Below are 14259 nucleotides of genomic sequence, written 5' to 3'. Positions count from 1 at the left end.
CCACACCGATGTGATAAACCACTGACTCGGCAGAGGGGGGAAAAACTCTTCCGTGCCAAGACTAGTCTCAGCCTTAGAAATGAAAAAATAATTTAAAATCAATTCGGATTTTGGGAAATTCTCTGGGAAATTCTTACCTCTTCTATCACCCAAGCAATTCCACAGTCTGCTCCACAAGCAACAGCTCCACAGCAGGAGCTCGCTCCTCCTCATTTCCTATTTTGTTTGTTGCTAAAACGCAGACAACCGGCTCCAAACGAGAACACGCACTGATGAGAGGAGCACAGGGACGCAGCAGCAAGGACCGCCCGCGGCACAGCCAGACCCGCTTCCACTTGCGAACAACCAGCAACACATCTCCAGTGTCCTTGATCAACCCCCATCTCCAGCCTCCGAGGCTCCTCCTTCCCAAATCGGGGGCAAACCCGGCCGCATCCTCCACAACCTCAGAGATTTGACTCTGGCTCACAAGAGAGGGGAAATCCGAAGATAACAGTCACAGCCGCAGCACTGTACAAGCGTTACTTGCCCGTCTTGCCCAGTTACCACCCGCAACCCCAGAGCACTGCTGCTGTAACGGAGCAAGCCACGGACACGCCGAAATCGGGCCTGCCAGCGGTACCAAGCTGCAGGGTGATGTGGCAGGGGCAGACAGACCCGGGTAGGATCACACCACCGGGAAACGGCAAAGCAGCAGCTGCCCAGCCTCACTCAAACCCAGCTGTGCTTTCGATTCTAGCAGCAGTTCACGAAGCTGCTCCACGCGGACCAGCCCACCTCCCCCCCACCCACTAAAGCAGCATCTTCGACGCAGTGTCAGTTCGGCAAGGCGACAACTTCAGCCAGGGCCCCGCGAGCATCCACAGCCACTGCTGATCAACAACTTTGCCCAAGCTCACCCTGATCTCTGCTCTCAGCTCCTGGCTGCTCTCATCCACCAGCCCCGCAGCCGTACCGGGACAGCCCTGGAGAGATGACGACTCCTCCCCGCTACGAGATGCAGCTCTGGATCAACTGGATACTTTGGGAAAATGCTGTTTGTTACCAGCTTGTGATTTTGCGGAGAGGGTAGCGCAATTAGCTGCATCTCCGAGTAGCCCGCTGCGGTGCCCGCTCCACGCTGCGTGCAGGAGCACGCTTTGCAGCTCACGAGGATGGAGTGCCGGAGCCACAACCAAGCCAGCGGCAAGGCAGGTATCCCGAGCCCGGAGACGGAGCACAGCAGCAAGGTAAGCAGCTCTGGCTGAAAAAGAGCTCCTACCCTTACAGTGGGAGCGTGGCTTTCCAGTGCTACTTCTGGGCCCCAGGAGCAGATCTCACCGCTCTGACACGTGCCTCTGCAAGGGAAGGCAGCTCACCAGCCTGGGGAGGGTTTGCCTGCCAAAGCCCACCCGGCGCTGGGCAGAGGAACCAAGTAAATGCTGCAGCAGCTCTACAGCCATCCCTTTGCCTCAGCCGAGCAAGGAGCAGCACGGTGTTCTCAGTCCTTGGAGACACACAGGGACGCTGCCCTGAGCGGGAAACTCCAGAGAGCCGCTTGCCAAGACACGATGCACAAGGAAACCCAGGCGAGAGCCCTCCTTTACCGCTCGCACGAGTCCCACCAGCAGCCTCGGGCCAGTGATGGCTGCGAGAGATGGGTTCCCCGGGGCTGCGGCACTCCCTCATCAGGCAACAGCATTAAGCGGCACCAGGGACATGCCAGCCCTCCCGCTCGCTCGCAGCGAGCACCAGTCCCTCCAGCTGCAGTGACGGGTCTCCCCGCTCACCCCCCGACCACGCTGGAGGCACAGACCGGAGCAGACCAGCCTCCTGCCCCAGCCGGCCCCGAGCGAGGCCGTAAGCACGTACAGTTGCTGTCGCGGGGAGGATGCTACAATGGTATATACAGAACATAGCGGCTTCAACTACTCTGCGAGCACAAGTCTTGGCTTTGATGGCCCTCGGCACCTTCCCCCACGAGAATCAGGGCTAGCAGGGGGTCTCCGCAACGGGGGGAGGCATCCGAGCGAGCTGCGGGGTCAGAGGCAAGGCCGCAGGGAAGATCAGCTCGGCAGCAATGCCGTGAGGAGTCTCTGGGCTGGGGGGGCCGAGAGCCCAGCGCGCCCCAGGGTGCGGGAAGCCAGCGAGCCTCCCTGGTATAGCTCCACCATAAGGCAACTTTTTTTTTTGTGTGTTTTTTTTTGTTGTTTTTTTTGTTTGTTTTTTTTTTTTTTTCTTCAATAATATTTCCAAGGAAGAAAGCAAAGGGAGATATGTCTTTTAAAGAGTCTTTTTTTTGTTGTTTTAGAGGGGTTTGTGGGTTGTTTTTTTTTTGTTGATTCATTTTTCCAAGGGAAAAGGAAGAGAAAACCTCCTTCAGCAAAGTCCTGTCTTTGCATGCGATGGGCGTTCCTGGGGCAGCGGGTGCACCGTCCACGCAGGCTCAAGTCCAGGTGCCTGCTGGCCTCCCACCAGCCGTCCTCGCAGGAAGGAGTCAGAGCAAGCCTATCCTTGGCAAAGGTCCTTTGGTTGACTTCCAAATTGTCCGTGATGGAAGGGAGAGGCGGGTGGTGGGAGAGCCAGACCCTCGGGAAGGCGGGAGGTGAAGACGCTGGGAAGGAGGGACCAGGAGGACGAACAGGGCGATGCTCCTGTCGCGGCGGTCGGTGTCGGAGAGGCACCGCCGTACGTGGAATGGGAGACGTCAGCCAGGTCATGGAGATCAGAGGCTCCGCAGCATCGTGACACGCTGCGGCTTCGGTCCCCCACTGGGGAACCTCGCTCCTCCAAGCTTCCTGAGCAGGCTGCCCTGCGATCCGAGGGGGGACACAGAGGGGAGTCGTTGGGGCCGCACAGAGCAGACTTGTTTTGGTAAATCCAGGCGAACTTCTAGCAATAATTTAAAACTTGATATATATATATAATAATAAAAAAATCTCCCCTTTCCAACCCAGCCAGAACATTTTTTTTTTTTGAAGAGACGCTAAGACATGAGTGTGTGCATAGGAGGGGAGGGAAGGGAAAGCAAAGGGTGGGCCTGCTGGGAGCGGGTCTGGCTCTGGTCAGGGTTGTAATAGCAAAATGGTGTTTCAGATGCAGATCGTCTTTGCTTTCCAGCCACAAGAGAAAAAAATCGTGTGCGTTGAAGTTTCTCCCAAGCAGCCTATTCCTGGGCACCCACCTTCCAGCTCCCTTCCTGTCCCACCCCTCACGTCTCCCCTTCTCCGACCCAGTCCCCCACCAACCCACCCCGTCCCCCTGCAGGAAGCAGCCGCCACAGCCTCTCTACTTCCCCACTGTCTGCGATTCGGCAGCCGACGGGGCGGGAGATTGCTGGCTCAGGTTTTTGGCATCCTCTTGTGCAGACTGGCTGGGTGAGGCGTGGGCTTGGCTGGATGGGCACTGGCTGACCGTTTTGCTGGAAGACTGGGATGGGTAGCGCTTCCTGCCATCTCCCCCTGACGTTGTGGGGTATCTCTTGTGTCCACCTTCCTCCCCCATGGGTGGCTGGAAGAGAAGCACCCCAGTATCAGCACAGCCTCCTCCAAATGCCAGTGCCCTCCCCCCGGATCAGAGAACAGCCTTCCTGCAAACCTCTAGTTGCAACCTCTCTCCCTGACCCACAAGGAACACCCGTCCCAAGCACGCAGCTGCCCTCCTCTCCACATCTACTGCTGCCAGATTTGCTGCCAGAAAGACAGACTGACTTCCAATCAAGCACAGGGGTGACAACTTGCTCTTAGGCACCTCCTTCCCACACAGGGGCACAGTCCAGAAGTCCGGGAGCCAAAGCTCCACACAATGCTGGCTCCGCTTAAGCCATCACGGCTCACTTTCCTCCTCCCTCCAGAGCTCATCAGGGAAGATGGGCTCATCCAGTTCCCCACAGCTGCTCCGAAATGGGATTTGCAATATTCAAACCCTGCAGCTTGTTCCTGGCCTGGCTGCAATGACAGGGCATGACACTAGGTGTCACTGACTTCCCCTGCCTGGCACCGCTCCGGGACCAGCCCCCAAAATCCTCCTTGGAGGGGGCCGAGGGGTGTTGGCAGGGGCCAGCAGTATGGTGCGGGCATTGAGTCTACTCACATCCACTCGGAAGTCCTCGAGGCGCTTGAACTTGCTGAGGTATTCTTGCAGTTTGCTGTTAATGTCCAGATTTTTGGCTTTGGAATATTTTAAGAAGGCCCAGAACTTTTCCAGCCCATAGAGCTGTCCTGGAGGGGGAGAAAACCAAACCAGATGTCAGCAGGACAAAAATCAAAGCAGACGTCACAACCCTTTCCTTCAGGCTTCCGCCCCACGGACCCTCCTGTCCCACTGGTGGGCACAACCGAGGCAAGATGGAGAACCTGGAGGGAAGCAACCTACATCAGTACTGGGCAGCCTTCTGGACAAGGATGTCCCCAGGCTTGGCTGACCGGGTGGTGACAAGGCTCAGCCACTGCAGGGCTTCGAGACATCCTAGAGGAACTGGTGCCTCTAGAGAAATGTTTTGGGAGAGCTACAGCCTCCCATTGCCCCCCCTCCATCCCCTCAGCAGTCTTCAGAACGGTGAGCATCCACTCAACGCCATCCCATGAAGCAAGCAACAGGACATCCAGCCAGTCCCCGTCACAGACATTAATGTAGAGCATTACATGGCTTCCCCAAAGTCATGACAAGAGGCCCAGGGGCAGCCATGCAGCTGGGCTACATCACTGCCAACCCCAGGGGAGGCCAAAAGAGACACCTACCAGCTTCGTAATCCTTGATGGTCTCTTCTTGAAAGTCCTTAAATATGTCTGGCCGGAATTTCTTCTCCAGCCCGTAACTGTAGTATCTGAAAAGGCACTCCAGACCGTACCTGGGAACAGAGCAGCGCATGGTGCTCAGACACCAGGGCGCACAACACCCGGGCAGAGAGGCTCTTGCCTCAAGAGCCCTGCTGCGTACCAGCAGCAGGAGGTGCCCGAGGGTGGCCCCAGTCCTACCTTCAAGCAAGGCAGAGATGCTGCCTTTGTTTTGCTGTGAGCCCTGCAAAAGGCCAAATCCTTCTTCCCTCCCTCCCCTCCCAGGAAAGGCCACTCTGCCCCTCCTCTCCTACCTGTATCCCTCCTTCCCGTCCTCCACAGCCAGTTGCTTGAACTCCTCATACATTTTCTTGTTGAAGTGATCTCGGAGGAAGAAGGACCAGAACCGGAAGAGCGTGTTCATCTCCTGGGACTGACCAATGCCCAGTCTTTTCCGCTCTGTTTCAGGAAGAGCGAATGATGACAAGGCAGATCCTCTCCCAGGGAGCCAGCTCTGCACAGGGGCTCACGTACAGGAGGGCCCTGTGGCACCATGGCTACACCCAGTCCCAGTGCTGGACACCCTGAGCCACAGCTTGTGCTTGCCACAAACTGGGGAAACATCAGCTACCAGCAAGGTTGTCCTGTAGGACCCTGATTATTTCCCCATTTAACTCTGTGGCCGTGCTCAGCCGTAGCCTGCTCCCCAACGCAGCGGAGCACAGACACCCTGCCCCACGCCCTGCGGCACGGGCATCCTTACCGTTAAGGCAGCGCCGACGGTACTTGTGGTAGACATGTTGCGTGAAGCCATTCTCCTTGAGCAGCTCATGCGAAGGATGCTGAAACTTGGGCAGGGACTGCGGGGTGCAGCCGTAGCTTCCGACGGCTGGGGTCCCCTCCGAGGGGCTGGAACTGAGCACGAGACACCCATCAACCCCTTTCCTTGGCATCACTCAGCTGATAGCAGAGTGGGGTCATGCTCCACCCCACGGCACATGTCTGTCGGTCCCACCAACTCCCTGTGACTGTCTGCTCTGGGTTTGGGACCTGAGCCATGGGGTATCCTACTAGGAAGGGAACCAATGTTTCCAACAGAGTCTCATCTCGTTACTCCAAGGCTTCAGACCGGCCTCAGCTCCTTCCAGGAGGGACAAGTTGGGTCCCAGTCCCTTCTGCAGCCACCTATCAGGAGACCTCCCCTGCAAGACCAGACGCTGCCTTTCCCCCTCCTTCCCACACTCACTCCCTTTCCCATTTCTGGCTCCTCCGTGACCCCACACGCCCATCTCCAGTACCTGATGGAGGCAGTTCGGGGCCTGTGCTCCCGAGAGTCCATCACCCAGCCCACGTGGCACTCCATTGGGGGGTTCGAACTGTGCCTCGTCTTCCTCTTCCGTGGAGTCTGCAAGACATGGTGCATCAGGGACGTGTCCCCTTCCTCCCCAGGCCCCACTGGGAAACCCCAGCTCCTGTCCCGCACCCCAGCCCTGGTCCCACCTTGGCATCTATCGTCCTGCCCTCTTTCACCACCGGGTAGAACCGGGGTGTCTGTGTCGGGTCCTTCAGCTGAGGCGTGCGAGGGGTCCGGGGGGTCCTGGCGTTGCGGTAGTTGGGTGATTCTGGTACAGTCGTAGGCAAAGACCGGGCAATGGCTGAAGGCTCAGGGACTCCAAACAACTTGTTAGCCAAAGCATCTGTAGGTACTGCAGAAAGAAACCCCCCACCCTGGGTCAAGCTGAGCTCTGAGCCCAAGAGCATCACCACAGCCAAAGGACACCCATCTGGCAGATAGGAAGCAGCAGGGGCAGGAATGCAGGGACACATCTCAACCCGCCGAGACAAGCGGCTTCAAATCCAGCCTGGCTAGACAGCCCAAAGTGTAGCAGCACATCCAAGGACTGAGCTTCCAGCGATTCCACAAGGTATCCGCTTCCCAGTGGCTAACAGCAGTGACAAATCCCCCATCCCCAGGAGAAGGACAGGGCACCAGGCCCCACACCCAGGCAACCAAGGCCCAGTGTACTCCAAGAGGGTCCAAAAGAAAAGTCACATCCAGAGAGCTACATCAAAGTCCACCAAAGTTTCCTCACTCTGCTGGGACACCTCTGCTTTTGAGCCTCCTCTTCCAGAGCCCCAAAACATTCAGCTGGGAGAAAAGCATTGCTCTGGCAAAGATAATCCCACACACCAGTGGCCCCAATTCCTTCTCCCCAGCTGCTACCCAACCTCCAAGGACCTGTCACTAGGAAGGAATAGGGGCAAATTTAGTCCCACCTGCTTGTGTCCCCTGTCTCTTACCTTGCTGGAATCTGGGGGGCCCAGGAGGGACTTCCTGGTTTGGATCCACGGGGGGCTCTGGGGTCAGGGTGTCAAACTGCTCCCTGCTGATCATATTCACCTTCTTGAAGTTCTCCACTTCTTGCTGCATTGGAAGAGGAAGACAATGAAGCAACTGACTGCCCTCTTCTGCCCTCATCCCATCAGCTCATCGTGACCACCGCTCTGCTTGTGCAATAGCCACAATGCTGGGCACCAAGTGCAGCCACGAGGCCTCGGTGCCCAGAAGGGCGATGTGCTGCACGGAGGTAGGAAGGGGAGATGCAGCAGACAAAAACCAGGGCCCTGCATGGGCCAGATCTGAGCCACTTGCTGCTCCCAAGCTTTCAGGGATCCTACAAGGCAGCTCCACTAAGCATCACTTGCTTCTTTCAGGCTTTAACCACCTGTGTCAGCACCAGCGCAGCAAGGTCCAAGGCAAGCTTGGCCAGGACCCCACTGCCCCACCACCTTCTCACATCCCTGGAGCCTCCTCCCTGCACCCTCACCGCCACGCTGGCAGTGGGGCACAACGCTCCCATGTATCTGAAGGACCCATACCCCCAACACACACTGTCACTCTGTCACCTGCTCTCCCCACACCCTCAGCTTCTGCCACCTCAAAAAGCAGCACTGCTTCAGCAATGTGCCAGGTACCAGACGTGGGAACACTGAGCCCAGCTGGTAGCTCCAATGGGCCATCCCACCTTGCAGCCAAAGTAACTTCAGTTGCTGAATGAGCCTAGGCAAGTCCCCAACTATGAGAGTCACCAAGGTGGGACTCAAATGTTTCAAAACAGCAGATGGGCTTTCTATAAAAAGCCCAAGTCCATGCAAACTGGCAGCAAAGCAGAGAAGAGAACAGGCCAAGTGCTGCCCAGCCATCAATGAACTCGTCCCCAGTAAGTGCGATCTCCAAGGGACCATGCCATGGCACGGACAGTGCAGACACCCAGTTCCCTCCATAGATCTGGCACTGCCTGCCGAGACCCTGGCAGACAGCGGAGCAATGGACCTCATGTTCCAGGTCACCTCGTTACCGGCACTTTGTTTACCTGGCTGCAGCCTTACGCCATGTTATAGAGCTGTGTTTATCCCCGACGCCGCAGAGCATGACACTGGGAGCCAGGAATCCCAAGCTCTACAAGAGGACTAATCTCGGCTTAGCTCTACCCGATGAGTGGGCTGTAACCCGCTGTACCGCCTATTCCACCCCACATCACCAAGGCAGCCAGTCTGCTGCACACAAAGCTCCCCATGGGGATCCCCGCACCCATGTGCGCTCCCTTCCTTGGATCAGCTGCTCTCACCTTGATCTGCGAATACTCTGGCTCAAACTGCTCTGTCCACAGGTCCTGCTCATAGTAGTACAGCCCATCGTTGATCACCTTGGCCAGCTCTGAGCTCATTTTAGCCCTGGATGTGTGGTTGCCAGTCCGGTCCCCGCCAGGATGCCGGCGCAGGTAAGGAGGTGTCTGCGTCACGATGAGGATCTTGTTCACATCCCGATCGTCAATCTCATAATCCGAATCTTCATCTGACCAGTCGGTGAAGGTGTTCTTGCGGCCATCCATTTGCTCCATCTCCTCATCAAAGAGGAAGTCTAGCTCCTCGGGTTCATCTTGGTCCTTCTGCTTCTGCTGCTGTGGTGTCTTTGACTCCTCTGGTTTCTACAGACAGGGGAGCAAGGGTGACACAGCGTAAAGACTGCATAGTGGCACAAGCCTACTGCTTGGAGAGCCAGCTATTGCCCCATTTCCTTACCGCAGCCAGAAGCTGCCCATCTGGGGATAACACCCCATTTACACCACTGAGAAGTGGCTCCAAGGGGGTCACGTGGGGCCAAGACAGACTAGGATATCACTCCCATGACCAACAGACCTTATTTGATCTAAAACCTGCCTAGTTATGATTCAAGACACCCAGACAACTGGGAGACCCCCACCCCAACAGCTCCTACATCACCACCTACCTTGGGCCTGGCTGGTGAGGGCCGAGGTCTCTTCTTCACTTCAATCCACGTCTCCGAATCCAGGTCTGGCAGACTTGCGGACAGGCCCTTGGGCATCGTCTTCAGGTTACTGACCTCCTCCGTTTTGGTGGGGACTGGGCTGGCAGGACGTGGGGAGCCAGGAGCAGACTCTAGAGCCAAGGAGAGCCACAAGGTGCTTTAGAGGGAGGGAGGGAGGCTGGGGGGTTGTGTACTTAAAGCACCTGACTGAAGAGGGAGTTATTTTGGCAGCATGGCACAGCTTGCGGGACTAGCTAGCATCCAGTGGCCAAGGCTTACCAGCACATTGCCCACATGTGCTGGCAGGGGGAAGTGTCCAGTTAAGGCTGTGATGCCGGTGGTGGCCACAGAGCTCTGCAGGTGACGGTATCCCAGACACACAGAGCCCTAAAGCAGGTGGTGACTCTGCTCTCGGGGAAACCTTCCCAAGATAGCCTGGAGCCAGTGGGAACGGATCCTCTCCTGCCAAAACTCTCAGGACAGCACCAAGAAGATTCTCCACTTGGCCCCTCAGGCCCAGCCCTGGGCTCCTGCCAGCCCCCATGGGATGGTGTGACAAGAGCAGGGGGCAGCCCATGAAGGACAGCAGACCCTTCCCCAGCACTTGTTTGACAGCTCCATACCTGCTGCCCCATTTGTGCCCAGTATCTCCTCACCCATTAAGGAAAGGCCAGTTTCACGAGTGTCCTCTGCTCTGCCCAGCAGTGGTAGAGTATTCCAGGCAGAGCCAACAGACTTCCATCAGGACTGACCCTCCCTGAATCCCTTCAGCCCCCGCAGAGGAAAGGCCACAGGCTCAGTCTCCTTCACATTTCCCCATGTACAGAGGCAGCAGCACTCTGGGGGTCTGAGGACAGAGCCCACACCAGCTCCCACCACCAAGCAGAAAGCAAACAGCAAAGCCATGCCCTGGGGAACACTCCTGACTCTCAGGGTCTCAGTCCTGCTGCAGTACCAATGCTGCATCCCACACCTCCCTCCACATCCCCCCAGTGCTCACCTGTCTCTTTCTGGAAGCTTTGCCGGGGCACAAACTCAGGGCAGTTGATGAACTGAGAGAAGTCTGTTTGTGTGTAGTCTGCCATAGGAGGGCCAGGCAGAGCCCATTTTTCTGGCTGCTCTTTTCTCCTGATCTTCTCGTCCACAATTTCCACCACCTTGCTGTCCTTCAGAGCCTGGAACCAAGCAATATGCAGTTAACTTCGGGCCCTGCCTTGGCACATTGAGTGGCTCAGCCCCAGCCCTTCCCTTCCTAGGAGGACCAAGAGGAGGAGAGAGCAAGTCAAGGACAAGGGAAGGCTTCACTTGCATCTCACCCATAGCCCCTCTACAAAACAGGCCTCAGACAGGGGTGGCGAGAAGCAGAACAAGAAGGAAAGCTCCTCTTTCCTTGCCCTCACCTTGATGATGAGGCTGATGTCAGTGGTCAGCGCCTGCACCCGGTGGAAGCTGGCGATCAGGGTGATGGGAAGGAAGCCGTCTGAGTCCATCTTGCGACGCAGGAAGAAGTCTCGCTCCAGGTTGTCCACACTGAAGTAATATTCTCTGTATGGACAACATGTCAGTGAGAGACAGCTCCAAGCCACCTTCCTCTGGGCACCCCCAAGGAAATAATCCCACGCACACACTTCTACTACTGCGAGGCAGAAGACAGACAGCCTGGGGAGCCCACACTGGGGACAAGCTGGTGCTGTTAAGCTGCGTGGCACAGAGCCAACATGCCTCGGCTCTAACCCTACCCACGGGATTAGCTACACGGTCTCTAGGGAGGGCATCTGCGAACATCCCACCACCAACCCACACTCAGACAAGGAGAAGAGGTGGTGCTTACATCTGCCGCTTGATGTAGTCCTTGAGCAGTTCCTGGTCCACGCTGTAGAGCTCGGCGCTGCTGATGTTGTCGAAGTAGTAAGTGATGTTGCTAGCGTACTTCTGCGTGCGGGAGCCATCCGAGCCCTCGAATTTCCGGTACCCATACTGGTAGTCGAAGTGCCCTGTGGGACACCAGTAAGGGTCAGCACAGAACCCCTGGGATCTGCCAGACAGGCTGCGCTGCCAGATGGGGGCCGGACTCCTGCACAAATAGCTCACTCTGCACTGCTCCTGGGGCCCCCGTGGCAGCCCACAACGGGGCATCACTGACCCACACCCCTCATCTCAGCCTTTGCCACAAAAGGGATCCCAGCGAAGCCTCAACACACCAAGCCAAAGAGAGGCCAGGAGCCCCCTTACCCAGGAGCAACTGGGCAGCCCAGGTGACACACAAAGACCCTATGCTGAAGCTCTGTCAGGGTTAGCACAGACACTGCCCTGCCAAATGCCACTGCAGACGCTCTTCCCCACCCAAGCCAAGACTCCTGTGTGGCTCTCAACATGACATAAAGCCTACGCAGAGTATCAGCATGCTTCAACTCCTGCACACAGAGGTACTGCAAGGGGCAGAAAACAGGTGGAAGAGCTTGCCCTGAGTAGCGGAAAGACATTTGCCTTTATTAAAATACTAAGAATAATTTGCTTTTATTAAAAGCAGCTCAACTTATCAGCTGGGATGACCTGCCACAATATTTCCCTGTATCCCTACAGCACTCTGCCCTCCCCAGCCCACTTTGGAGCCCCCGGTCTCACACACAGAGAGCCCTGCACACTTTGGCACGTGGCCTGTTCTCTCCTTGCTGTCACAAGACCACACATACAGTCATCACCTCCTCTGCCACGGCCCCGGCCCCTGCCACGGCCCCGGCCTCGGCCCCGGAAGGTCCCTCGCACAGCTCCTCCCTCACTCTTCACGCTAGAGGTTTCATCGTGGTCCTGCCAACTGCGCTCATGCTTGTTGTCCGGGTGCCAGCCTGCAGCAGATGGGGAAGGAGAGGGAGGAGGAGGAGTGTTACGGGATGAAGGCACCTCCCTGGAGCAAGCCCGCTGCCCCCAGAGCCCTTTGAACACAGGAAGCATCCCCACCACCCCATGCCACGCGTGGGCATCGGGGCTCGCTCTGCCCCATGGCCGGGGCACAGGGAGAGCGGCTCCCCAGCCCGAGCCCCCACCTTTCAGCTCGCTGCGGTTGTTGGAGGGGTGCCTGTGCTGCTCGTTTTGGCGGTTGTTCCGAGAGGCCGTTTTGTCCCTAGGCACCTCTGACTTCATGTCTATCTGCAAAGGGACCCACTTGTGTTTGTTGCCTGCAAAAGGACAGGGTTTGGGTGTGACACAGGTTCAGAGAGCATCTGCTTCCTTCCCCACAGCCCCCTCTTGCCGCACAGCCCCTATACATGGAGGAGAGAAAGCAGGGGGGCCTTTTGGACCAACCGCGTCCTCAGACATCCCTCCAGGCCTCACTGGATGCAGAAAGGCTCCAACCAGGACTCTCAGGCATGGAGGGACATGACACAAAACTCTCCTGTTGCTTCATGGCACTTGTCCTTCCTCTGCCCCTTTCTGCCTGCCAAGGCTCAGGCCAGGCTGAGCCCACGTGTCAACCACGGCTGATGCAACCCACAGCCAGGGGCTTTTCTGCGCCACCACGGAGCGCGCGTCAGAGGGCAGACTACTGCCATGCTCCCCAGACAGACACGCAGATGCCCCTACTTGGGCCCTGCTCCACCTGCTCCCACCAAAACGACACTTTGTCCCATTGAAGCCTGCAAACACCTTTTCACCGCAGCTGTCCCTGCATTGGGACCACGTCCTGCAGCAAGGCCCCCAGGGAAAGCGGTGGATGCTACCACCTGGCTGTGGGTCGCAAAGACAGACTGAGCCCGGGGCACTGTCCCTGCCAGGTCCTGCCTTACCTTTCTTCTTCTGGGCCGACTTCTGGTTGTCATCATCACCATTCTTCTCCTCCCCAGACTCATCTGATTTGGTTTTCAGGCTCTCTTTGCCGTCGCTCCCATCCCCTTTCTCCTGCTCTTTCATGTCTTTCTTGACAGGCAGTTTCCGGAGGGATGGTGCTTTGTGCGGCTGCTAGAGACACACCAATGCAGGAAAGATGAGAGGTGAGAGAAATGAAGAGCTGGAGGCAGACCCCAGCTGTCCCCAGCAGGAGCAGGAAGAGGAGGACCTTGCCCTAGGCTGGGAGCATCCCTGCTCCGTGCCTCCCAGAGCTGTCCTGTTCCTGGGGAAGGGCTTATGTCTGAGCAGGGGAAGGGGCTCTACAGATGCTGGGAAGTGCTCAAGCTGAGACACAAGCTCCAGGCACAGAAGTTACCGAGATGGACTGTCAGGGAGGCCTGGTGCTCCTGGACAGGGGTATCCTACAAGGGACTGGACTGCCCCAATGGCAAAAGGGTGAGTGACCCTCATGCCGTGACAGCCAGCCAGGAGCAGCAAAGCAGCATCCAAAAATAGAAAGGTTTCAACGACACCCACGTTTGTTGCAGGAAAGGAAGGCCATGCCCCTCAGGCACGCTAGCCTGTTCTCGCACGTGTTTTCAGTTTCTCCTGTGGAAGTCTTGGCTTTTGCCCAGGCCCCTTCTTGCACTGAGCAGCCTTGGGGAGAGCAGGTCTGGGAGCTGCCCTACCTGCTTCACCCAGCCCAGGGGTTTAGACTGGGCTCCAGGCTCCCAGAATAGCACCAAGGGAGGGAGCCCGACATGCGGGGCAGCCCTAAAAGGAAATCCCCTGCACCCTGCACGCTATTCCTGGCTGCCTCTGCGCTGACACTCAGGACCCCAAATGGCCTGGCTCAGCCAGCGCTCCCAGCACTGCAGAGGGACGGGGAGGTCTGCAAGGGCCTTATGCTGCTCACCGGAGCGATTCTGTGTTCTCACCTGGACGCTCTTGTGGGCTATTTCGCCAGGTGTTGGCCAATTTGTGGCATCACCGAAGTCACCAACCTTGTAACCAAAGAGAAAGGTCTCATTAGCGCACAAGCTGTGGGTGCCGTTCCCCGCAGCAGCGGGTGGAAGCCCTTCCAGGCACACTGTCACAGCCACCACCCACTGCTGTCCTGCAGGCGGCTGTCCCTGGGAGGTTTGGGGGTGGCACCGAAGCTGCACATACACAGCCCCTCTCCCCACCCAAGCAGTGCCCCCAAATTAATCCCAAATAACTGCAGACAAGTTTATGTCTATCAGGGATTGTAATAGGGCTGCCACCAGCCCTGTAAGCTACCAGCCTCCCAGCTCCCACCCAACTTTTTGCCCCAGCAGCAACATTTAGCATCAAGCCACCCAAGGTAAC

At 57.3% G+C, this 14259-nt stretch overlaps 1 protein-coding gene across 6 annotated transcripts in view; it reads right to left on the bottom strand.

The window, feature by feature from the left end:
• Window positions 1–1145: 1145 nt before the first annotated feature.
• LARP1 (La ribonucleoprotein 1, translational regulator) overlaps window positions 1146–14259 on the bottom strand; it is a 45435-nt gene continuing 32321 nt past the window's right edge. For 3 of the 6 annotated variants that reach the window (XM_082324435.1, XM_082324438.1, XM_082324440.1), the window contains 17 exons: window positions 13848–13913; window positions 12870–13041; window positions 12129–12260; window positions 11778–11930; window positions 10916–11078; window positions 10485–10629; window positions 10085–10259; window positions 9046–9215; window positions 8384–8743; window positions 7056–7179; window positions 6255–6460; window positions 6053–6159; window positions 5518–5669; window positions 5069–5213; window positions 4719–4828; window positions 4072–4199; window positions 1146–3489 (listed from right to left, as the gene is read on the bottom strand). In XM_082324435.1, coding sequence (XP_082180561.1) covers window positions 3268–3489; window positions 4072–4199; window positions 4719–4828; window positions 5069–5213; window positions 5518–5669; window positions 6053–6159; window positions 6255–6460; window positions 7056–7179; window positions 8384–8743; window positions 9046–9215; window positions 10085–10259; window positions 10485–10629; window positions 10916–11078; window positions 11778–11930; window positions 12129–12260; window positions 12870–13041; window positions 13848–13913 — 2730 coding nt within the window. In that variant the 3' untranslated portion in view covers window positions 1146–3267. The remainder of the gene's footprint in view (window positions 3490–4071; window positions 4200–4718; window positions 4829–5068; window positions 5214–5517; window positions 5670–6052; window positions 6160–6254; window positions 6461–7055; window positions 7180–8383; window positions 8744–9045; window positions 9216–10084; window positions 10260–10484; window positions 10630–10915; window positions 11079–11777; window positions 11931–12128; window positions 12261–12869; window positions 13042–13847; window positions 13914–14259) is intronic. The other 3 variants (XM_082324436.1, XM_082324439.1, XM_082324437.1) reach the window with 2 other exon arrangements.

Source organism: Platalea leucorodia (genome assembly GCF_965183815.1).
Source record: "Platalea leucorodia genome assembly, chromosome: 11".
Classification (NCBI taxonomy): Eukaryota; Metazoa; Chordata; class Aves; order Pelecaniformes; family Threskiornithidae; genus Platalea; species Platalea leucorodia.
The sequence above is the reverse complement of the archived record's forward strand: the minus strand, read 5'-3'. Positions and strand labels throughout refer to the sequence as shown.